This window comes from Hemiscyllium ocellatum, chromosome 32 (assembly GCF_020745735.1).
Source record: "Hemiscyllium ocellatum isolate sHemOce1 chromosome 32, sHemOce1.pat.X.cur, whole genome shotgun sequence".
Taxonomy (NCBI): Eukaryota; Metazoa; Chordata; class Chondrichthyes; order Orectolobiformes; family Hemiscylliidae; genus Hemiscyllium; species Hemiscyllium ocellatum.
The window spans coordinates 9,306,681-9,332,613 of NC_083432.1; the positions used below are offsets into that span (position 1 = coordinate 9,306,681).

Here is a 25,933-nt window from a genome sequence, read left to right on the forward strand (position 1 = left end):
CGCCCTCAGACCCCACCCCTCCAACCGTAACAAGGACAGAACGCCCCTGGTGCTCACCTTCCACCCTACAAACCTTCGCATAAACCAAATCATCCACCGACATTTCTGCCACCTCCAAAAAGACCCCACCACCAGGGATATATTTCCCTCCCCACCCCTTTCGGCCTTCCGCAAAGACCGTTCCCTCCGTGACTACCTGGTCAGGTCCATGCCCTCCTACAACCCACCCTCCCATCCTGGCACTTCCCTCTGCCACCACAGGAGCTGTAAAACTTGTGCCCACACCTCCTCCCTCACCTCTATCCAAGGCCCTAAAGGAGCCTTCCACATCCATCAAAGTTTTACCTGCACATCCACTAATATCATTTATTGTATCCGTTGCTCCCGATGCGATCTTCTCTACATTGGGGAGACTGGGCGCCTCCTAGTAGAGCGCTTTAGGGAGCATCTCCGAGACACCCGCACCAATCAACCACACCGCCCTGTGGCCCAACGTTTCAACTCCCCCTCCCACTCTGCCGAGGACATGGAGGTCCTGGGCCTCCTTCACCGCCGCTCCCTCACCACCAGACGTCTGTAGGAAGAACGCCCCATCTTCCACCTCGGAACACTTCAACCCCAGGGCATCAATGTGGACTTCAACAGTTTCCTCATTTCCCCTTCCCCCACCTCAACCTTGTTCCAAACTTCCAGCTCAGCACTGTCCCCATGACTTGTCCGGACTTGTCCGACCTACCTATCTCCTTTTCCACCTATCCACTCCACCCTCTCCCCCCTGACCTATCACCTTCATCCCCTCCCCCACTCACCCATTGTACTCTATGCTACTTTCTCCCCACCCCCCACCCTTCTCTAGCTTATCTCTCCATGCTTCAGGCTCACTGCCTTTATTCCTGATGAAAGGCTTTTGCCTGAAATGTCGATTTCACTGCATTTTGGATGCTGCCTGAACTGCTGTGCTCTTCCAGCACCACTGATCCAGAATCTGGTTTCCAGATCTGCAATCATTGTTTTTACCATGTTTGTTGGGGGGTCACTCATCACAGCTTTAGGACGTGTCTGCAGAAGTTCCTCAGGGTAATGTCCAAGGCCTAAATATCTTCAACTGCTTCACCAATGACCTTCCCTCCATCATAATGTCAGATTGGGATGTTCATCAATGATTGCAGCACCATTCACTTTGCTTCCGACACTGAAGTAGTGCATGTTCAAATGCAGCACAATCTGGGTAATATCCACGCTTCAGCCAACAAGTGGCAAGTAACATTCATATCATACAAATTGCAAGCAATGATCATCTACAGTAAGAGAGAACATAACCACAGCCCTTTCACATTCAAATCAGTGCATCCCCACTATCAATATTCTTGGGGGGACCATTTGACCAGTAATTCAACTGGAATCACCACAAAAACAAAGTGGCTAAGGATATTGCTTAAATGCCAGGAATGCTACAGTGAGTAACTCACATCATGATGCCTTAAATTGTGCCTGGTTCTACCCACTTCCTCTGTCAGCTTGTCCCAAATTCGCACCAGCCTCTGTGTGAAAAATCTGCCTCTTGGGTCCCTTTGTAAATCTTTCCTCTCTCATCTTAAACCTATGCCCTGTGGAAAAGACTTTAGCTGATCATCTTATCTTGCCCCATCATAATATTATAAACCTGTGTAAGGTCATTCCTAAGTCTCCAATGCTCCAGGGGAAAAAGTTCCAGCCTCTCCTGATAACTCGACTTCCAGTCTCAGTAATATCCTTAAATCTTTTTTGCAATCTTTATATTTTAATAACATCCTCCTTATAGCAGGGGGACCAAAATTGTATGCAGTATTCTATATGTGACCCAAATGTACAACTGTTACATGATGTCCCAGCTCCTGTACTCAAGTGTTCTGACTAATTAAGGCAAGTATGCCAAACACCTTTTTCCCCACCCTGTTTATTTGTGACAGCACTTTCATAGAACATAGAAAAGGACAGTACAGAACAGGCCCTTTGGCCTAAGATGTTGTACCAAGATTTAATCCTAATGTAAAATATAGTAACTTAACCTACACACCCCTCAACTCACTGGTATCCATGTGCATGTCCAACAGTCGGTGAAATATCCCTAATGACTCTGCTTCCACCACCACATTCCATGCATTCACAACTCTCTGTGTAAAGTACCTACCACTGACGTCTCCTCAATACTTTCCTCCTAAAATCTTCAAAGTATGACTTCTCGGTACCAGTCAATCCTGCCTTGGGGAAAAGTCTCTGGCTATTGACTCTATCTATTCCTCTCATTATTTTGTACACTTTGACCAGGTCTCCTCTCTTCCTCCTTCTCTCCAGAGAGAAAAGTTTGAGCTTATTCGACCTTTCTTCATACAGCAAGCCCTCCAGTCCAGGCAGCATCCTGGTAAACCTTCTTTGCACCCTCTCCAAAGCCTCTGTATTTTTTCTATAGTAGGGCAATCAGAACTGGACCCAATATTCCAAGTGTGGTCTCACCAGGGATTTGTAGAGCTGCAGTAAAATCTCATGGTTCTTAAACCTGATGCGCCTGTTAATGAAAGCCAAAACACCATATGCTTTCTTAACAACCCTATCCAATTGGGTGGCAACTTTGAGGGATCTATGTACTTGCACACCAAGATTCCTCTGTTCCTCCACACTGCCAATAACCCTATCGTTAATCCTGCATCCAGCATTCGAGTTCGACCCTTTAGGTTGCCCTCTAGGTCTCTTTTAAATCGTTCCCCTCTCATTATAAACCTGTACCTTCTAGTTTTGGAATCCCCCACCCCAAGGAAAAGGCCTTGCCTATTTACCCTATTCATACCCCTCATGATTTTCTAAACCTGTATAAGGTTACCCCTCAGACTCCAAGGGTCCAGAGAAAACAGCCCCAGCCTATTCAGCCTCTCCAACCATGGCACCATCCTTGTAAATCTTTTCCGAACCCTTTCAAGTTTCACAACCTTCTTCCCATAGTAGGGAGACCAGAATCGCACACTGTATTCCAAAAGTGGCATAACCAATGTCCAATACAGCCGTAACATGATCTCCCAACTCTGATACTCAATGCTCTGATCAATACCAGGATAAAACAGCCCTCTTGGCTGACACCACATTTACAAATTTTCACTCGTCCACTAGGGTGGCACAGTGTTTCAGTGGCTAGCACTGCTGCCTCACAGCACCAGGGACCCGGGTTCAATTCCTGCCTCGAGCAACTGTCTGTGTGGAACTGTCTTCGGAGGGTCGGTGTAGACTTGTTGGGCCGAAGGGCCTGTTTCCACACTGTAGAAAATCTAATCATCAACACTCGGTAGAAGCAACATGTAATATCGGCAAAATGCTCTGCAGAAATTCACCAAATGTTCATAGACAGCTCCTTCCAAACTTCCATCGATAACATAGGAGTACCACCACCTGCAAGTTCTCCTCCAAGCCACTCACCATGCTGACTCGGAAATATATCGCCGTTCCGTCCCTGTCACTGTGTTAGGATCCTGCAAATTCCCTCTCTTAAGTGCATTGTAGGTCAACACACTGCACAAAGAGTGCAGTGAAACCAGGAGTGCAGAAGGCAGCTCATCACAACATTCTCAAGGGCAGCTAGGGACAGGCAATAAATGCTGAACCAGCCACCAATACCCATATTGCATGAATGAATAAAAAAAGTTACTTGTCAACTGTTCATAACTATGTATCTGTATTAGAATCTATTTATTTGTACTTAATACCAATTCTTGCTAAACACAGTAATCCACGCTTTCTGTCAACCTGGAATTGGGAAGCCAATTAATTGGGGAATTCTCCAAACAACATAGAACTTACAACATTACAACGCAATACAGGTCCTTCAGCACTCGATGCTGCTCCAACTTGTGGAACTAACGTGAAGCCCATCTAACCAACACTATTCCATTTTCATCCATATGTTTAGCCAATGCCCTTAAAGGTGGTAAAAATTACTACTGTTGCAGGCAGTTCATTCCATGCTCCCACTACTCTGTGAGTAAAGAAACTACCTCTGCCATCTGTCCTATATCTATCACCTCTCAATTTAAAGCTATGTCCCTTCATGCTAACCATCACCAACTGAGGAAAATACCACAAGGATCTGTTTTGGGACCACTGCTATTTGTCATTTTTATAAATGTCCTAGACGTGGGCGTTGAAGGATGGATAAGTAAATTTGCAGATGACACTAAAGTCGTTGGAGTTGTGAGTAGTGCTGAAGAATGTTGCAGATTACAAAGGGACAGAGAGAAGCTGTAGAGCTGGGCTGAGAGATGACAAATGGAGTTTAATGGGAAAGTGTGAGGTAATTCACTTTGGAAGGAGCAACAGGAATACGGATAACTGGGCTAATGGTAAGATTCTTGGCAGTGTAGAGGTGTCCATGTACATAGCTCCCTGAAAGTTGCCACCCAGGTTCATAGGGTTGTTAAGAAGGCATAAGATGTATTAGCTTTTATTGGTAGAGGGATTGAGTTTTGGAGCCACGCGGTCATGCTGCAGCTGTACAAAACTCTGGTGAGGCCACATTTGGAGTATTGCCGCATTATAGGAAGAATGTGGTAGCTTTGGAAAGAGTTTAGAGGAGATTTACTAGGATGTTGCCTAGTATGGAGGGAAGGTCCTGTGAGGAAAGGCTGAGTGACTTGGGGCTGTTTTCATTAGAGGGAAGAATGTTGAGAGGTGAATTAATTGAGACATACAAGATAATCAGAGGGTTAGATTATCGTACCGTGGGCGGCACGGTGGCATGGTGGGCGGCACGGTGGCACAGTGGTTAGCACTGCTGCCTCACAGCGCCTGAGATCCGGGTTCAATTCCCGACTCGGGTGACTGACTGTGTGGAGTTTGCACGTTCTCCCCGTGTTTGCGTGGGTTTCCTCCGGGTGCTCCGGTTTCCTCCCACGGTCCAAAGATGTGCGGGTCAGGTGAATTGGGCATACTAAATTGCCCGTAGTGTTAGGTAAGGGGTAAATGTAGGGGTATGGGTGGGTTGCGCTTCGGCGGGTCGGTGTGGACTTGTTGGGCCAAAGGGCCTGTTTCCACACTGTAAGTAATCTAATCTAATTAGGGTGGACAGTGAGAGACTTTTTCCTTAGATGGTGATGTCTGGCACAAGGAGACATAGCTTTAAATTGACAGGTAATAGATATAGAATAGATGTCAGAGGTAGTTTCTTTAGTCAGATAGTAGTACAGTTATGGAAAAAGCTGCCGGTAACAGTAGTAGGCTTGCCACCTTTAAGGGCATTTAAATGGTCATTGGATAAACATATAGAATAGTGTAGGATAGATGGGCTTCAGATTTGTTCCACAGGTCGATGCAACATTGAGGGCCGAAGTACCTGTACTGTGCTGTAATGTTGTATGTTGTGTGTTCTATGTTCTGTAATCTTTTCCAACACAAGTAAGGTTCACTGGTCTATAATTATGAGGGTTGTCTCAACTCCCCTTCTTGAATAAGGGGGCAAGATTTGCTATCCTCCAGTCTTCTGGCACTATTCCTGTAGACACAAAGATCTAAGCCAAAGGCTCTGCAATCTCCTCCCTGGCTTCCCAGAGAATCCTAGGATAAATCCCATCCAGTCCAGGGGACATATCTATTTTCACAGTTTCCAGAACTTTTAATACCTCCCCCTTGTGAACTTCAATCCTGCCTGTATCTCAGTACTCTCCTTGACAAAATTGTCTTTTTCTAGTTTGACTACTGACACAAAATATTTATTTCACACTTCTCCTATCTCCACGCACAACTTCTAATGCTGTCCTTGATTGGCCCTAATCTTACTCTACTCAAAAGTGAGGACTGTAGATGCTGGAGATTAGAGATGAGAGTGTAGAGCTGGAAAAGCACAGCAGGTCAGGCAATATCTGAGGACCAGGAGGATCTGCCTTGGGACCCTCCAACCACACAGCATCAATATAGAATTCACCAGTTTCCTCATTTCTCCTCCACCAACGTTATCCAAGTTCAAACCTTGCAGCTCAACACCACCTGTCCACCTTCCATCCCACATATCTGCTCCATCCCCCCTTCTGACCTATCCCCACCTCCACCCATTGATACCTTCCCACTAGCCCCATCCCCGTCCCACTTATCTCTCCAACCCCTCGGCTCACAGCCTCATTCCTGTTGAAGGGCTTTTTCCCAAAACATCCTTTAACCTGCTCCTTGAATGCTGCTGTGCTTTTTCAGCACCACACTCTCTACCCCAATCTTACTCTAGTCATTCTTTTATTCCTGACATGCCTACCAAACACTTTAGAGCTTTCCTTGATCCTATCTGCCTAGAACTTCTTATGTCCCTCCTGGCTCTTCCTATCTCTCTTGTTAGGTCCTTCCTGGCTAACTTGTATCACTCAAGCGCCTAACTGAGCCTTGACATCTCATCAGAAACTAAGCCTTTGTCTTCCTCTTGACAAGAGATTCAACTTCTTTAGTGAACCATAACTCCCTCAATCGATCACTTCCTTCCTGTCTGACAGATACACACTAATCGAAGACATGCAGGACTTGTTCCTTAAATAAGCTCCACATTTCAATTGCGCCCATCCCCTGCAGTTTCCTTCCCCATCCTAAGAATCCTAAATCTTGCCTAATCACATCATAATTGCAACTTGAACTTGAAATCTTGAACTTTTGTGATATCTCTGGGAAGAGCAGCATTTGATTTCTAATGCATTACTCCAGTGAAGTGTAGCAAAATTTTTGGTGAGACATTTAGTAAACACAGAAGTGGTGGCTTGGAGGCTATTGCTGGATCAAGTTATGGCAAAGAACTGTTGACCCAAACAGCCAGGATTTGGGTCTTAGTTGCACAAGTCAGTTTTATACATTGTTGAAAGCTGCCATTTTGCCATTAGAACTATACTCGATCACCAACATCAATCAAGACCCTTTTATCCATCTGGGTGAAACTGGCTCCAGCCCCTCAGCACAGACACTGGCTTGGGACCAAATCTTCTGATCTGGGTCCAAAATCTCTATTTCTAACCCAGATCAGGGAAACCTGAATACCTTCATGTATTTTTTCTGGTCCAGTGCAGCAATCCTTACAGAGAGCAGTATGGAGAATGTGTATAAAAGCCATGCAATAATAGTTGATATATATTAGGTGGCATGGTGGTTCAGTGATTAGCACTGCTGCCTCACAGCGCCAGGGTCCTGAGTTTGATTCCAGCCTCAGGCAACTGTCTGTGGTGTTTGCACATTCTCCCCCGTCTGCATGGGGTTCCTGTGGGTGCTCTGGTTTCCTCCCACAGTCCAAAGATCTGCAGGTCAAGTGAATTGGCTATGCTAAATTGCCTAGGAGAGAGTGAGGACTGCAGATGCTGGAGATCAGAGCTGAAAATGTGTTCATGGAAAAGCGCAGCAGGGCAGGCAGCATCCAAGGAGCAGGAGAATCGATGTTTCGGGCATGAGCCCTTCTTCAGGAATGAGGAGAGTGTGCCAAGCAGGCTAAGATAAAAGGTAGGGAGGAGGGATTTGGGGGAGGGTCGTTGGAAATGCGATAGGCGGAAGGAGGTTAAGGTGAGGGTGGGGGTGGGGGTGGAGAGGTCAGCAAGAAGATTGCAGGTTAGGAAGGTGGTGCTGAGTTCGAGGGTTGGGACTGAGACAAGGTGGGGGGAGGAAAAATAAGGAAACTGGAGAAATCAGAGTTCATCCCTTGTGGTTGGAGGGTTCCTAGGCGGAAGATGAGGTGCTCTTCCTCCAGCCGTCATGTTGCTATGGTCTGGCGATGGAGGAGTCCAAGGACTTGCATGTCCTTGGTGGAGTGGGAGGGGCAGTTGAAGTGTTGAGCCACGGGGTGATTGGGTTGGTTGGTCTGGGTGTCCCAGAGGTGTTCTCTGAAACGTTCCGCAAGTAGGCGGCCTTTCTCCCCAATATAGAGGTGGCCACATTGGGTGCAGCGGATGCAGTAAATGATGTGTGTGGAGGTGCAGGTGAATTTGTGGTGGATATGGAAGGAACCCTTGGGGCCTTGGAGGGAAGTAAGGGGGGAGGTGTGGGCGCAAGGTTTGCATTTCTTGCGGTTGCAGGGGAAGGTGCCGGGAGTGGAGGTTGGGGTGGTAGGGGGTGTGGACCTGACAAGGGAGTCATAGAGGGAATGGTCTTTTTGGATCGCTGATAGGGGACGGGAGGGAAATATATCCCTGGTGATGGGGTCTGTTTGGAGGTAGCGGAAATGACGACAGATGATGTGATGTATATAGAGGTTGGTAGGGGAGGTAGGTGAGGACCAGTGGGGTTCTGTCCTGGTGGCGATTGGAGGGGTGGGGCTCAAGAGCAGAGCAGCGAGAAGTGGAGGAGATGCAGTGGAGAGCATCGTCAATCACGTATGGGGGGAAATTGCGGTCTTTGAAGAAGGAGACCATCTGGGTTGTTCGGTATTAGAACTGGTCCTCCTGGGAGCAGATGCGGTGGAGACGAAGGAATTGGGAATATGGGATGGTGTTTTTACAGGGGGCAGGGTGGGAGGAGGTGTAGTCTCGGTAGCTGTGGGAGTCAGTCAGTTTATAGTAAATGTCCGTGTTGATTCGGTCACCTGAGATAGAAATGGAGAGGTCTAGGAAGGGGAGGGAGGGGTCTGATTCGGTCAGGTAAATTTGAGGTCAGGTTGGAAGGTGCTGGTAAAGTGGATGAACTGTTCAACCTCCTTGTGGGAGCATGAGGCAGCGCTGATACAGTCATCAATGTTGCGGAGGAAAAGCACAGTAGGTTAGACAACTTCCGAGGAGCAGGAGAATCGATGTTTCGGGGAGGACCTTATTCCTGATGAAGGGCTTATACCCAAAAAGTCGATTCTCCTGCACCTCAGATGCTGCCTGATCTGCTGTGCTTTTCCAGCATCATACTGCCATCACAATATTCAAAAAGTGACCTGCATTGCCACAACATAACCTCCCAACTCCTATACTCTGCACAAGCGTGCACCCTGTTTACCTGCAACTGCACTTTCAAGGAACTATGCACCTGCACCGCTAGTTCCCTTTGTTCAGCAACTCTCCCTAAGGCCCTACCATTGACTATGTAAGTCCTGCCCTGATTTGCGTTACCGTACAAAAATACAACACCTCACATTTATCTAAACTAAAGTCCATTTGTTGCTCTTCTTGAGAACCTGGGATCAAAGTAAGGATGGACACAGTTGAAAGGATAATACAGTTTCATGGTGTCAAAGTAATGTTGTTTTCTGATCTATTTTGCAGGTATTCCACTCCCCATCATTATGGCCTGGTCAATCGTGAAACTATACTATGAAAATGAGCAGTAAGTTCTGTAAAATACTAGATGACATTCTGTTTAGGGATCCTCCACGTATCCTTATTACAAAGCCGTTTTTGTTTCAGATTTCCCTCATCCACAGTTCTTTATTTTACCTTGTCTACCTGTCATCCTCTAACTGGTACATTTTCCATGACAATACCTTCCAAATCATAGTCAATCTGCAACCAATGAGCATTTTTCTCTCATACAATCCAAGTCATTTTCCCTTTCACTTTGGCATTTCTTGTGAACTGTCCTGGTGAGAGTATGATTAAAAAAACTTCAACAAAATGTGTGTTTTTTTTCCAACAATACTCAAATTTTGTCATACCAAATGACTAAAGCAAGAGTCCCTCACTAGATTGGTTAGTGGCCAATTAGTGACGTAAGAGTTAAAAGTGAGAACAGTAAGATCATGTCTGAAAGTGAACCTTAAAAAGTTTCAATGAAAATTGCAATATGATGGTATAGTTATATGATTACTGCTTAGAATGCTAACGGCCTACAAACTCAGTTCCATCTGGTGTTATGGACCAGACCAGACCAGACCCCCTCAAAGTATTTTAAGATGGTAGCTTCGACCCAAGCCTTTTCTTATTTTAAAGGCAAATGTAGCATGCTGAATTCCAGGAACAATTTAATGGCCAAATGACTCAACATAAAACAAAAATCGCACAACATCAGGTTATAGTCCAACAGGTTTATTTGGAAGCACTAGCTTTTGGAGTGCTGCTCCTTCATCAAGTGGTTGTGGAGAATAGGATGTAAGACAGAATTTATAGCTAAAGTTTACAGTGTGATGTAACTAAAATTATATATTGAAAAAGACCTGGATTGTTTGTTATTTTTGTTTGTTATTAAAGACCTGGATTGGTTGATGCATGATTTTTGACTTTGTACACACCAGTCCAATACCAGCATCTCCAAATTATGACAATTTATTAAACATATAGTTAAAATGCAACAAAAGAAAGAAATATTTAGAATAACTTAATACTATTGAAAAACTTAACTGCATAATAGATACAAGAGATATTGCTAATTAACTGTTTGAATATAGTAATATCCCATAAACATGTCTCTTGGCAAAAAGGCAAATTCAGAAAAATTGATTTGTTTCACAGGTAACCTAGCAGCAGAGAGAAACCCCCAGCTTCTAGCTGTAACCAAAAGGAGGAAAAGATAACTTCTGCTTCTTTAAAACTCCAGCAGCCTCTTGAGACTCCAACAGTAACTGCTTAAAGCTAAACCTAAAATCTAAAAAAAAACCTCAAAACCCTAGTCTGTAAGAGCTTGCCACATCTATCCAGGCTGCTTTTATTGTTCCAGCTTTTAAAAAAATACTATAAGGCATCACAAGCTGTTTACTTTATTGGCTTGCCAAGTAGATAGCTTGCCACCTATATCTTAAAACCCTGTTTTAAAGAAAAAAGGACAAAATAACCTTTTGAATCAATAGCATTGTCACACTGGTCATTACGGCATAGCCCTTCTTGCAAATTTTCAATGTGGAGACTGAGTGACTCAGTGTTAGACTGAGGTGGGCAAGGCACTCTACCTGACGAATGAGCAGCACGCCAAAAGCTTGTGGTTTCAAATAAACATGTTGGACTGTAACTTGGTGTTGTGTGACTTCTAACCTTGCATAGTCTCAACAACTATTCCTAAAGTCATAGTTAAATCTTTACTGTACATCTCCCCCAAAGATTCTTTATAAGTATCCCTTTAACTTTGAACATTTGACCATAAAGATTTTAACTCTTTTTTCCACTTCCCTCCTTTACCCTCACCTCATGTCCACCTTTATGCCCAGCCTGAGGCATTAATTTCCAATTGTGTTCTCAGCTCTCTTGGAGGATATGAATTAGATTAGATTAGATTAGATTACATTAGATTACTTACAATGTGGAAACAGGCCCTTTGGCCCAACAAGTCCACACCGACCCTCCGAAGAGCAACCCACCCAGACCCAGTCCCCTACATCTAACACTATGGGCAATTTAGCATGGCCAATTCACCTAACCTGCACATTTTTGGACTGTGGGAGAAAACCCACACAGACACGGGGAGAATGTGCAAACTCCACATAGACAGTTGCCTGCGGCGGGAATTGAACCCGCGTCTCTGGCATTGTAAGGCAGCAGTGCTAACCACTGTGCCGATAAAAGCAAAGAGCAATCTGATAGATCCGTTTTACCACACAATGAAACAATCATGCTTGAGATTTTACCCCAGGGGCTTTCTTTTCAAAGTCTGTTTAGAAACTGCAATGCTGCGATGGCCGGAAATCGAACCCAGGTCAACTGCTTGGAAGGCAGCAATGCTCACCACTATACCACCATCACCCTGCTGATATATAAAAGATGTATTTGGGCACCCTCACTGTTGACCAGGAAGGTAAGTTCAGGACAGCTTCTCTGCAAACAAGAACATTTCTAGCACTCCATCAAAGTTATCATTGTCAATAAAGAAATGGGCCTCTGGACCAGCATCCATAGGATCTTCAAACCTCAGAAATTGTCCATTCAGTGATACTTCAAAATCTGCAAACAACGAATAAAAAGCTATCCAGAGAAAATGATATGCTTAAGCACAAATTAGATTATGCCCCAATACAAAATCCACAACACTAAAAGTCTGCAGGCTGGGTGGCAGATTGGATTACCTTGTCTTGTATGTCTAGACCTTTTTTTCTCAAAAGATAGTTCTCTTTTGTAACTGAAAACAAGTTACAAAAGGATGTTTCTGTGCATTAGACTTGTATTAACTTAATCAAAGCTTTTTGTCCTGTCGCTGTGTTTATTTTTGGAATACAAGATCATCACTCATTAACTACAGTGCAAGGTTTTCTCAGCACAGTGTGCTCTGAATAATCTTATGAAACAGGTACCTTTTTCTCCATGATGGTCGTGTCAATTACATGTGAATAATGGCACTTTCTGTACAGGGCTTTCGAAAATCTTCTGTTTTTTATTATTGCATGATTGTTGACATCTGGATCTGTGGTCTCTTTGAGATAGGTCTCTCTCATTTTTGTTTAAGTTTGATTGTTCAAGCTGCTTTTGATATTCAACTTTAAGCTCCGTGAAAGAAATTCTGCTTATCTAGACGTTCTATAGTTTTATCCTCTAGTAGTTGACTGAAAGAAAATCTCCAAGTATATGTCTGGCTGGTTGATGGGCTTGCACAGCTGCCATTTATGCAGCTCAGTCACTTCTGAACATTAAATATTAGCATAATCTAATTTGTCCTGAAGCATATCATTTTCTCTGGGTAACTTTTTATTAGCTGCTTGCAGATGGACTATTTTGAGGTTTGAAAATTTTATTTAAACTTGCCAGGTTAATGTAGATATTTAATACTTTGCTGGCCACAGGTGAAGTGCCAAATGAATGGAGGATAGCTAACATGGTTCCTTTGTTTAAGAAGGGCAGCAGGGATAGGCCAAGTAATTACAGAGCAGTTAGTCTGATGTTAGCGGTAGAAAAATTATTAGGAAAAATTCTGAGGAGCAGGATTTATTCAACACTTGGAAAAGCAGGGATTGATTAGGGATAGTCAGCATGGATTTGTTAGAGGGAGATCTTCTCTGACTAACTCAATTGAATTTAGGTAACTAAATATATTGAGTGCAGTTGATGCGGTTTAAATGGACTTCAGTAAGACCTTAGACAAAGTCCCACATGGATGGCTAGTCCAAAAACTAAGAGTCCATGGGATTCATGCAACTTGATAAACTGGATCCAAAATTGGCTTACAGATGGTGAAGGGTCTTTTTTGCAATTGAAAGCCTGTGACCAATAGCGTGCCACAGGATCAGTGCTAAGACCCTTACTGATTCTTATGTACACTAACAACTTGGATGTGACTGTCAAAGGTATAATTACATAGTTTGCAGATGACATGAAAAATTGGTAATGTTATTGATATTGAGGAGGATGATCTGATCAACTGATAAATTGGGCAGATCAATAGCAGGTAGAATATAGCCTGATAACTGTGAGGTAATGGATTTTGGGGGGTCTAGTAAGGGAAGGACATCATAATGAATCGAAGGTCCCTAGAGAGTAGTGAGGAACAAAGGGACCTTTATGTACAAATCTGTAAATCCATGAAAGTGTCAGCACAAATAAGCAGGATGGTGAATGAAATAGCTCTCAGAGGCTGATATCCGGTCATTGTCACCCCTTATTGATATATAATCAGACACCAGAGTGTCATTATCACTGATGCTCACCCTTTTTATGTCAGTCAGAGCTCCCTATTAAACCAGATTCACAGCCCCAGCCAGGGAACTCATATTCTGAGGTTATTACAATTACTGCAGTGAAGAAGACACACAGGATGCTTGCCTTCATTAGCTGGAACACAGAATATAGGAACCACAAAGTCTTGTTGTAACTTTATAGAGCTTCAGTTAGGCCACAGATGTGATACTATGTGCAGTTCTGGTCAGCATACTATCAGAAGCACTTGATTGCACTGGAGAGGGTGCAGAGGAGATTCACCAGGATGTTGCTTGGAATAGAAAGTCACAGTCATAGGGAGACATTGGATAGGCTGTGTTTGTTGTTTTCCCTGGATCAAAGAAGGCTTGTAGATCTGACTGAGGTCTACAAAATTATGAGAGGCATAGATAGGTTGGATCCCAATGGCAGACATACCCAAGTCCAGAGGACAAAAATTTAAAGTGAGGATAAAGTAGTTTAGAGGAGATCTGAGGAAAACTTGCTTGTCTCAATCTTGGGCGGGCATCTGAAAGAATAAATACATCAGTCCCTATGTTAAATTTAAAAGCAGTTTTCTTGCCATTAACCATAATGTCTGCATATCTAAATTTGTATCATACATCTGCAAAATCAGAGGATCTGACAGCATGCAGTAGATATGCTACATTCCCCAGAAAGAATTTGATTTTCTCCTCAGCATTCACCAATCTAATTGATGCAGATTGCTGTGGTCTGTTTTCTCCTTTCTGTTGCCAATACAACTCCAAACCAGTCTGTCTCTTGGCTTCAAGACTACATTACTGGTGAGGACTAGCTTCTGCCAATGGTTCTCTTCAGCAGACTCCCTTTTCTCTCACATTTTCAGCAGGCAGACAGAGTACTCTTTTCCTACCTATCACTGAAAAGATTTGATGTTTTACTCACTGTGATCAATTAACTAACACGTGATTTGAGATGGTCCTTGTTGTGAGCTTTATCCCATTTTCTAGTCTTTTTGTGGGCTTTGTATCTCCGTGTTTTGGATCCCAAGTGTGCTTTCAAGTCTGTTATTCATTCCTGTCTGTCACTGCTAAGTTTCTCTTCAGTTTTTTTTTCCTCACACTTCCAGGTTCAGCTTACTGTGCTCAAAGAGTGTAGTGATGAAAAAAGTACAGTCACACAGGCAGCATCCGAGGACAGGAGAGTCGACATTTCAGGCATAAGCCCATCACCAGGAAGGACTGATGAAGTGCCTAAAATGTTGTTTCTCCTGCTCCTCAGATGCTGCCTGACTGGCCACGCTTTTCCAGCACCACACCCTTCGACTCTGATCTCCAGCATCTGCAGTTGTCACTTCCTCAGCTTACTGATCTGGCCTTGTTATTCACCTGTAGCACTCTGCTATCATCAGCCTCTTGAGACTCCAACAGCCTCTTGAGACTCCAACAGCAACTGCTTAAAGATAAACCTAAAATCTAAAAAAAACCTCAAAACCCTAGTCTGTAAGAGCTCGCCACATCTATCCAGGCTGCTTTTATTGTTCCAGCTTTTAAAAAAAATACTATAAGGCATCACAAGCTGTTTACTTTATTGGCTTGCCAAGTAGATAGCTTGCCACCTATATCTTAAAACCCTGTTTTAAAGAAAAAAGAAACTAGGAGAATGCTATTCTGCCCTTCAAGCCTGCTGCACCATTCAATATGATCATGGCTAATCCTTTGTCATATTCCCATTTTCTTCCCACTTCTCTTATGTCTTGAAAAAATAAAAAAGAATCTATTTATTTCTTAAATATATTCAGTAATTTAGTCTTCACTACCTTCTGTCATATAGAATTCCAAGGATTATTACCTTTGAGTGAAGTCATTTTTTCTTCATCTCAGTTTTAAATAATTTACTCCTTATCCTGAGACTAGATGGCCCAACCAGGGCAAACATCCTTGATGCATCTAGTCTATCTAACCTGTTAAAATATTCCATACTTCAACCAGATCGCTGCTCATTCTTCTAACCTCTAATGAATACAGGCCCAGTTGAATCAATCTCTCCTCACAAGACAGTCCTGCCATTGCCTTGATCAGCCTAGTGAAAATCTGCTGAACTTACTCTCTGGCAAGTATATCCTTTCTTATGGAAGGAGACCAAACCTTCACATAATACACCAGGTGTGGTCTCACGAAGGCCCTGTGTAACTTCAGTAAGAAACCCATACTTCTGAACTCAAACCTTCTTACAATGAAGGTCAGAATACCATTTGCCTTCTTAATTGCTTACTTGCCTGTCTACTTTCATTGACTGGTGTACAAGGGCACCCAGATCTCTTTGTATATCTGCACTTCCAAATTTTTCACTATTTGAATTATACTCTTTTTCTCCGTTTTTCACATCGAAGTGTGTAGCCACATCTGCCATGTGTTTTCCCACTCACTCACCTTGTCCAAATCACCTGTTTCAGGGCCTCACTTCAGGCGCTTTGTGCTGTTTGTATCTTGTTCTATGGATCTGGTTGCTATTGTTATGTGTAGTAACATCAGATCAGGAAAGTGAACATTAAGATGTTTATTGAGCTTAACTAGAAACAAGGGATAGTAAGAGAGCCTATGTGAGACCCTGGTTCCAATGGATTTTGTCATCAGGCATAGCTCATTAGGCAATACTGTGTAGCTATTTGTGGACAAAGTCAGAAATCACGCCAACACCAGGTTATAGCCTAACAGGTTTATTTGAAATCACAAGCTTTCAGAGAACTGCTCTTTGTCAGATGAAGTGGGTATGAAGACATTTCACCTGATGAAGGAGCATCATTCTGAAAGCTTGTGTTTTCAAATAAACCTGTTAGACTGTAACCTGGTGTTGGTGTGATTTTTGACTTTGTTCACAAATAGCTACGCAGTGTTGCCTAATGAGCTATGCCTGATGACAAAATCAGATGGCACCTCCACATCATAGCTATTTGTGGAGTGAGGTTGTAGTTACATTTGTTATGGACCAGACCAACACCTGCATCACCTCCTCTCCACCCCCCCCTCACCTCAAAAATATCAAGGAGATAGCCTAGACTTTAAACTTATTTTAAGGTGCTGTGTTCCAGATGTAATTTGATTGCATACACTACTTGGCTTTAAGCAAAACACTATTTATTCTTACCCTACAGTTAAAATATAAACAAAAGAAAGAAGAATTGGTATAATTAACTACATTGAAAAACTTTACAAAGTAATAGATTATTTAACTCCTAAACTGCAACTGTTCCAATGTAGTAACATGCCATAAACACACCCCAGCAAAGGAAAATTCAGTAAAGTAGATTGTCTTATTTGCATTCTGGGAGCAAAGAGTGAAAGTTCTGGTAGAGAGAGAGAGGGACATAGAGTTTCCTCAGCCCACTTCAAAACCCCAACAACCTCTGAAAACTAAGCTAAAATCTTGGTTCTACGGGAGCCTGACTCCACCCATTCAGGCTGATTCTAAAGTTTCAACTTTAAAGAAAAATCCAAGGCCTCACAAGCGGTTAACTTTATTGGTTTAGGACAGATCACTCATCACCTGTGTCTCATCCTCTCATGGTCCACACAAATCTTCTGAAGAGTAACCCACCCAGACCCATTCCTCTACCCTATTATTCTACATTTATCCCTGACTAGTGGACCTAATCTACACAACACTGAACACTACGAGTAATTTAGCATATGATCAATTCACCTAATCTGCACATCTTTGGATGGTGGGAGGAAACCGGAGCACCCAGAGGAAACCCATGCAAGACACGGGGAAAATGTGCAAACTCCAAACAGACAGTTGCCCGACGCTGGAATTGAAACCAGGTCCCTGGTGCTGTGAGGCAGCAGTGCTAACCACTGAGCCACCATGCCACCCTACATGGCTTAAAGCCATAGTATCCTCAAACAGTGAGCAGATAAACCAGGGGGCTAAAGGTTGAAGGTGCGCAAGTCAGTTTGGGTAACAATGTACAGTTTTGTTCTCGTGTCACAATTTATTTGTTTGACTTCAGGTGCTGGTTTGGTAAGCGGTCTGGAAAATACATTGACTACATCTACCAAGGCCCAGTGATCCTGGTGTTACTGGTAAGTGTAGATACATAGTAAAAAAAACTACAATGATAATCGAGAAAGAAGCGCTTTGATCCATCAGCTCATGTTAAAATTAAGTTACTTTGAAACCAGGCAGAATATTATTGGTTCTGAAGATCCAAAATAAGAATAGAAGCTGCTGGAAAGACTCTACAGCTGAGACAGCATCTGTGGAGAGAATGAATTATCATTTCAGGTCGTTGACAATTGTGCTGAAGCATTCCTGTCTCTCTGCTTCTCTCCACAGATACTCCCTGACTACCTAAGTTTTTACAGCAATTTTTGTTCTTTTTAATTCAGTACAAAGTGGTAAGAAAGCAGTGGTATCCTCATTTACAGCATCCGGAGGAGAACTGGAGAGTGAACAAAGATTTGCATTTGTACAGCTTTTTTCAAAATCACCAACTTTCTGGAAACATTTTCAAGCCAATGACAAACTTGAAGTGAAGTCAATGTTGCCTGTCAATGTTGCATTGTCATATAGTGCCTCATAGTTTTGACTGTGAAGTACAAGATTCTGACTACAAGTCTACTTTCGGGTTCAAGCACTAAAATCAAGTTTGATGCTGTATGATAGTATTGAGTAAGTATGTGACCCTGTCAGAGATGCCAACCTTTGGTTGGACTGTTAAACTGAGACAAACACAGAGATTCCTGTAAAAACTCAGTTGGTCTGCCAACATCTATGGAGAGAGAAAAACAGAATTAACGTTTCAAATCCAGTCTTCAGAACAGGGTAATACCAGACTCAATGTTAACTCTGTTTTTCTCTGTCTGCAGATGCTGCCATATCCACTGAGTTTTCCCAGTATTGTGCTTTTATTTGAGATTTAAACTGACATCCTGTCTGCCAGTTCAAGTGGATATAAACAATGAGGCTACTTTGAAGAGGAGGATAGCAGTTCCTCTATTGTCCTGCCTGATTAACTTGGTGAAAGACACACTATTCAGTCATTCTCACAATATTGTTTTTGGGTGTTATCTGCCATATTTTATACACTCCATATGAATACACTCCAGTTGTCATTGATAACAGGGAGACTATAGAAATAATCAAACACTTGCCATGTCTTGCAGCTAACTCTCTCAAAAATTTACCATCAAACAGGAGGTAGCCTTTCAAAAGTTGAGCCACAGAATCTTCAATGAGAGAGATCTCCTAGGGGGACAAAAGCTTGATTCTACAATGATGTTGGATCATTGAAGAAAGGTGCCTTTTTTTTGCTGGAAAATGTCCACCCATAGTGTCTCGCAGGATACTCACAGTCGACTGGGAAGCAGGTGAATGAACCCAAATCACTAAAAACCAGCATCACAACCACTGGCTAATATAACCACATAATACAGAATCTGCACAGTAATCAGATTCTCAAACTGATTTTCTTTTCTCAATTTAAATGGCACCCAATCTCAAGGGAGCAGGACAAATGTTTCAAGTATGTTTTGAAGGCCTCATTGAAAAGGAGACAAATTGACGTCAATGAATGGGAGGAACTTGCTGCTAACTGTACAAGGTGGTGACGACTCGTCCAATACAACCAGAAACTGACCACGTAAACTGTTATGGAGAAGCTATAGAAGGGAAGGAAAAATATCACAACTTTGCCTTGAAGTCTCCTACTTCAGTACAACTCCTGATTTCTTGTGCTAGAGATGTGCAGCTATAGAATTGGCCAGCTGAGACAGTGAGGACAGGAATCATGAAAGTATGCAGATGATACCCTTCTTTGGATAAGTATTTGAGACACTTAACAGTCGTAAAAAATGTTAAACACAAGAATTTCCTTTCTATTTCACTCTGGAATTGTTCAACTTCACTCTCAATCTAACCTATCCTGTGATTGACTTGGAGTATTTGAGACAATAATGTAGAGGAATCTTTACTTTGTCATTAACCCTTTACTCCAGCACTTTATCATCACTACTAATGAATCTGTTCCTGTCACAGTAAAGTGGGATAACTGTGAAAAGCTGGTTTGAAATTGCAGGATCCCATACCTGAGAATGAGATCATTGACTACCTGAATTAATCAAAGTCTTAATTTAATCAGATCCAGGCAGATTTCAGCAGTAGGGAGCTGAGTTCTGTCCATGTATTTTTTTAGTTCCAGTGCTAGAAAACTGGTGGAATCATAAAATCTGATTTCATTTATTTCTGCTATTTCTTTGTGGACACGGAATAGCATATTCATAATTTCTGATATGCATTGATAGGCCTAATAGATATTTAACGCATCAATCAGTCCCTGGGATGCCTTCACAATTAACTTGTCTGTATCAATTCCATTGAATCAGGTAGAACAGTGATTCCAGGAAATCCCATACTGCCCTTGGAGGGAACATCTGCCTCAGATTAGGTGGGGAGGGCAGAGAGATATCAGCCCAGTATCCAGGTTTTTACCAGTTTTAATCCTCTCATTTCTCATTCAAAATGCTCGTTTCCAATTGCCAACTCAAGGGTTTGAAAGTTTTCTTGCAGATCATTGTTATGATTTTGTCTCCCACAGCCCATCTTTAACCAATATCTCAATTTTTCCTGCTGTCTGGTATATAGCATGGAACTAGACAATTTGGCCCATGCTTTAACCTTCCCTCGCCATGTACCTGTCCAAATATCTTTTAAATGTTGTAATGATACTTGCCTCTACCCACTTCCTCTGGTTGTTTGTTCCATATACGCACCACTCTCTCTATGAAAAAGTTGCCCTCAGGTCCCTTTTAAATCTTTCTCCTCTCACCTTAAACTTATGCCATCTAGTTTTAGACTGCCCTGTGCTGAGTGAAAATGCTTGACTATTCACCTTATCTATACCCCTCATGATTTTATAATCTCAATAAAGTCTCCGCTCAACTTTCTACACTCCAGAGAAAACATCTTAGCCTACCCAATCCCTCCTTATAACTCAAACCTTCCAGTCTTTGTAACATCCTTGTAAATCTTTTTTTCATCCTTCCCAATTTAATAACATCCAACAACAAGATAACTAGAATTACATGCAGTACTCCAAATGTGGCCGTACCATTGTCTTGTCCAGCTGTAACATGATGTACTAACTCCCATATTCAGTGCTCTGACCAATGAAGGCAAGCTCAGCACCGTGACTCTACTTTTAAGGAATTAGATACCTGCACCCTAGGTCTGTCCATTCAATAACAATCCAAAGACCCTATCATTATTGATGTAAGTTCTGCCCTAGTTTGTCTTACCAAAATGAAACACCTCACATTTATCTGAATTATACTTCATCTGCCATTGCTCATTCCACTAGCCCAGTTGATCAAGATCCTGTTGTATTCTTGGATAATCTTTACTGTCCACTATACCACCAATTTTTGTGTCATCCACAAACTTACTAACCATGCCTCCTATCTTCTCATTCAAATTGTTTGTGGTACTGATTCTTGCTGTACATTGCTGGCCACAGGCCTCCAGTCTGAAAATCTACCTTCTACCCCCACCCTCTGTCTCTATCTACCATAAGCTAATTTTGTAGGCACTAGGGATCCCACAATTTCTTCCCTCACTTCCACTATGCCCTGGGATACACTTGATCAGGTCCCAGGGGTTTAACTATTTCCAGCACATGCTCTTCTGTAATGTGAATTCATTGATGGTTAGCACCATTCCATTCTTCAAAAAAAACTACCCCTGACTTCTCAGATACAGGGGACGCACTGTCTCTGGACTAGTAATCCAGAAGAATTGTATTGGAGGTATGGATTAGAAACCCATCAGGACAGATGGTGACATTAGAACTCAACAACTATCTAAAATTAAACATTGCCCTCATGGAAATCACTGTAACTGCTGTCCATTGTCATAAAAACCCATAAGTATCCTGAAGGAAGGAAAGCTTCCACCTTACCTGGTCTGGTCAAGCTAGGACAATGTGGGTCATTCTTAACTGCCCTCTCAAGCCACTCAGTTGTGTCAAACTGCTATAAAGAAGGTGTTTGGTAAGCTTTCCTTTCTTGGTCAGAGCATCGCATACAGGAGTTAGGAGGTCATATTGTGACTGTAAAAGACATTAGTTGGACCATGTTTGGAATACTGTGTGCAATTCTGGTCTCCCTTCTCTGGGAAGGATGTTATGAAACTTGAAAGGGTTCAGAAAAGATTTACTAGAATGTTGCCAGGGTTGGAGGATTTGAGCTATAGGGAGAGGCTGAACAGGCTGGGGCTAAAGCTGAGGGGTGACCTTCTAAAGGTTTCTAAAATCATGAGGAGCATGGATAGGGTAAATAGACAAAGTCTTTTCCCTGGGGTTGGAGAGTCCAGAACTAGAAGGCATAGCTTTAGGGTGAGAAGGGAAAGATTTAAAAGGGATCTAAGGGGCAACCTTTTCACACAGAAGGTGGTGCATGTATAGAATGAGCTGCAAAAAGAAGTGGTGGAGGCTGGTCCTATTACAATATTTAAAAGGCATCTGATGGGTATATGAATAGGAAGGGTATAGAAGGATATTGGCCAAATGCTGGCAAATGGGACAAGAATCATTTAGAATTTCTGATCGGCATGGAGCAAAGTGTTTGTTCCAGTGCTGTACATCTCTATAACTCTAAGAATGTCAGTCTGAACAAATAAATGAAACAAGACAGAACACCGGATATTGACTTAGACACTGGAAACAACAACTGCAAGCACTGCTCTGTCAACCTTACAGTGTCCTTCTTATTCACAACCGGGACTTGTGTCAGTTTGGGAGAGCTATCCAATAGATTAGTCAAGCAACAGCCCGATATACTGTTGCATGAAAATGAATGCTCAAGCTTTTTACTCAGGTTTTCTCCCCTTGTGTGACAGATAAAAGGCAGGGAACCAATGCAGATTTTACTTAAATAAACCTTTCTTTATTTTAACACGAAGTGCCAATACTCAATACAAACATATATTTGTTGCAACATTTAATTCTTACTTCATCTAACTCAATTGACTTCATTTAATTTCACTTTTACTTCAACTTTACCCACATTTAACTTGAAATCTAACTTTAAGTTTAGCTTGAAACAAATACTATCCCATTTCAAGTGTAGTGGCCATCTTTGCTTTTTGTGTAGATCTCACCTCATGGCTCTTTGTCTGCTCTGAAGATTATTTCAGGGACCATCCTTCTCAAGGAACAAAGAGCAAAGAAAATTACAGTACAGTAACAGGTCCAAGCCTCCAAGCCTGCACTGATCCAGATCCTCTATCTCAACCTGTTGCTTATTTTCTAAGGGTCTGTATCCCTCTGCTCCCTGTCCCTTCATGTATCTGTCAAAATACATCTTAGATGATGATGTGCCTGCCTCTACAGCCTCCACTGGCAACTCATTTCAGGTACCCACCACCCTCCGCGTAAAGAACTTTCCACGCATATTTCCCTTAAACTTTTCCCCTCTCACGTTGAACTAGTGACCCCTAGTAATTCAGTTCTCCACTCTGGGGTAAAAGTTTCTTGCTATGCACCCTGTCTAAAACATGACCTTCGCTGGAAAAAAACATGTTGCCTATCACTGATAAATCCATTTTCCTCCAAATGTAAATAGATTCTCTCCCTCAATACCTTCGCCAGCAGCTTCTCTACCTGAGCAGCTTCTCAGGCTTATCTATTGATAGTTACCTGGATTATCCCTACTACTCTTCTTAAACAAGAAATGATCTCGAGGAAGGTATAGGTAGTCTGATGAGCAAGTTGGCAGATGACAACAAGGGGAGAACTTCAGCCATTCTCCAGTTCTCTGGGACCTCACTAGTGTTCAAGGATGCTACAAAGATAAATTTAAGGTCCCAGCCACTTTCTCTCTTGCTTCCTCAGTAACCTGGGATAGATCCCGCCCAGACCTGGGGACTTGTGCACCTTAATGTCTTTTACAAGACTCAACACTTCCTCCCTCCTTATGCTGACCTGAATTCGAGTAATCAAACATCTAGCCCTCACCTCAACATCCGTCATGTCCCTCTCCTTGGTGAATGCCGATGCGAAGTACTCATTAAGAATGTCACCCATTTTCTCCGACTCCATGTATAACTTGCCTCCTTTGCCCTTGATTAGGAAAACACTTTCTCTAGTTATCCTTTTGGCCCTTATTTGTGAATAAAAGGCTTTGAGATTTTCCTTAACCCTGTTTGGTAAAGATATTTCATGGTTCCTTTTAGTCCTCTTAATTTCTCATTTCAGATTTGTACTACTTTCCTGATATTCTTCCAAAGCTTTGTCTGTTTTCAGTCTCCTGGACTTATGTATGCTTCTTTTTTCCTCTTAACTAGTCTCACAATTTCACCTGTTTCCATGGTTCCCTAATCTTGCCATTTCTATCCCTCATTTTCACAGGGACATGTCTGTCCTACACTCTAATCAAGATCTTTTTAAAAGCCTCTGACATATAAAATGTGAATATACCTTCAAACAGTTGCTCCCAATCCACACTGCTGCTGAATTTTGCTATAGTTGGCCTTCCCCCAATTTAGCACTCTTCCACTAGGACTACTCTCATCTTTGTCCATGAGTATTCTGAAACATATGGAATTGTGATCACTATTCCCAAAATAATCCCCTACTGAAATTTCAACCACCTGGCTGGGCTTATTTCCCAACACCAGGTCCAATATGACTCCTTCCCGAGTTGGACTATTTACATACTGCTCTAGAAAACTCTCCTGGAGCTCCTTACAAATTCTGCTCCTTACAAATTCCGCTCCATCTAAACCACTAACACCAAGGGATTCTCAATGTTGGAAAAATTGAAATCTCCTATCACCACCATTCTGTTGCTCCTAAATTTTTCCATAATCTGTTTACATATTTGCTCACTGCTGGGAGGCCTGTAGTACAGCCCCAACATTGTTACTGCACTTTTCCTATTTCTGAGCTCTGCCTATATTGCCTCATTGCTCAAGTCCTCCATAGTGCCCTCCTTCAGCACAACTGTGACATCCTGTCTGACCAGTAATGCACCTCTTCCACTTCTTTTACCTCCCTCTCTATCCTGGGATATTTTGTTGCCAATCATGTCCTTCCTTCAACCAAGTCTCATTAACAGCAATAACACTACACTCTCAGGTACTAACCCAAGCCCTAAGTTTATCTGCCTTACCTACTACACGTCTTGCATTAAACCAAAAGCACCTCAGACCACCAGCCTCTTTGTGTTCATCATCTGCTCACTGCCTACTCTTCCCCTTAGTCATGCTGACTTCATTATCTAGTTGCTAACAGGCTTTAGTTACTACCTCCTAACCGTCCACCAACTTCCTCATTTGGATCCCACCCCCCTGCCACATTAGTTTAAACCCTCCTCAACAGCAAAAGCAAAAGCACCCCCTAGGACATTGGTTCCAGTCCAGTCCAGATCTAGACCATTCAATTTGTAATAGTCCCACTTCCCCCAGAACCAGTCCCAATGTCCCAAAACTCTGAACTCTCTCCACCTGCACCATCTCTCAAGCCACTCATTCATTCTGTTTATTCTTTCACTTCTACTCTGATTAGCACATAGCACTGGTAGCAATCCTGAGATTACTAACCCTGAGGTCCTATTTTTTAACTTGGCTCCTAACTCCCTAAATTCTGCTTGTAGGACCTCATCCCCTTTATTACCCATATCATTTATTACCTATATCAAGCGGGGTCTCAAAGGCTTCTCCCGAAAAAATCCTTTGTTCTGCTAACTTATTTCAAAAATGTACTTGGTTTCCAGCAAGTTCTCTGACACTCAGCCAGTGAATAGACCAAACCTTGATCAAATTTTTCAATCCCAGATTTTTCTGGTAAACAGTCATAAACAGTCACATTCTATGCTCCATATAAGATAGTATAGTGGCAATATATCAAGAGACATCATGACGCTTGCCTTATTTGGTTAAGACAGGAAACCGAGGTCACAACTGTCCTGGTTGCAAGGTCAACTAGCTCAACCAAAATTCCCAGAATACTTGATTGTAGTTCTTAACCAGTCTTGTAGCCATTTCTGCTGCTGGCCACCTGACCACATTCCCTCCTCTTGATCCTGCAGCTCCAAGCAAAATCAATCACAAACAATGCCCAATTTCTGTCTTACAGGTATGGAATTGAATTCAGTCAAACTAACTGGATGTCTGATCAACATTCCATTCTCACAATTAGGGCGGCACGGTGGCACAGTGGTTAGCACTGCTGCCTCACAGCGCCAGGGACCTGGGTTCAATTCCCGCCTCAGGCAACTGACTGTGTGGAGTTTGCACGTTCTCCCCGTGTCTGCGTGGGTTTCCTCCGGGTGCTCCGGTTTCCTCCCACAGTCCAAAGATGTGCAGGTCAGGTGAATTGGCCATGCTAAATTGCCCATAGTGTTAAGTAAGGGGTATATGTAGGGGTATGGGTGGGTTGCGCTTCGGCAGGT

The 25,933-nt window shown here is 42.7% G+C and overlaps 1 protein-coding gene and 1 non-coding gene across 2 annotated transcripts in view; one reads left to right on the forward strand and one right to left on the reverse strand.

Moving 5' to 3' along the window:
- The window catches only part of LOC132830743 (corticotropin-releasing factor receptor 1-like), a 243,131-nt gene that overhangs the window by 150,471 nt on the left and 66,727 nt on the right, over nucleotides 1-25,933 (forward strand). The window contains exons 9-10 of the mRNA XM_060848580.1: nucleotides 9,219-9,279; nucleotides 17,497-17,569. Of these exons, the coding sequence (XP_060704563.1) occupies nucleotides 9,219-9,279; nucleotides 17,497-17,569 (134 nt within the window). The remainder of the gene's footprint in view (nucleotides 1-9,218; nucleotides 9,280-17,496; nucleotides 17,570-25,933) is intronic.
- trnag-ucc (transfer RNA glycine (anticodon UCC)) lies at nucleotides 11,550-11,621 on the reverse strand. The gene has a single exon. It is a non-coding gene; the product is annotated as a tRNA-Gly (tRNA).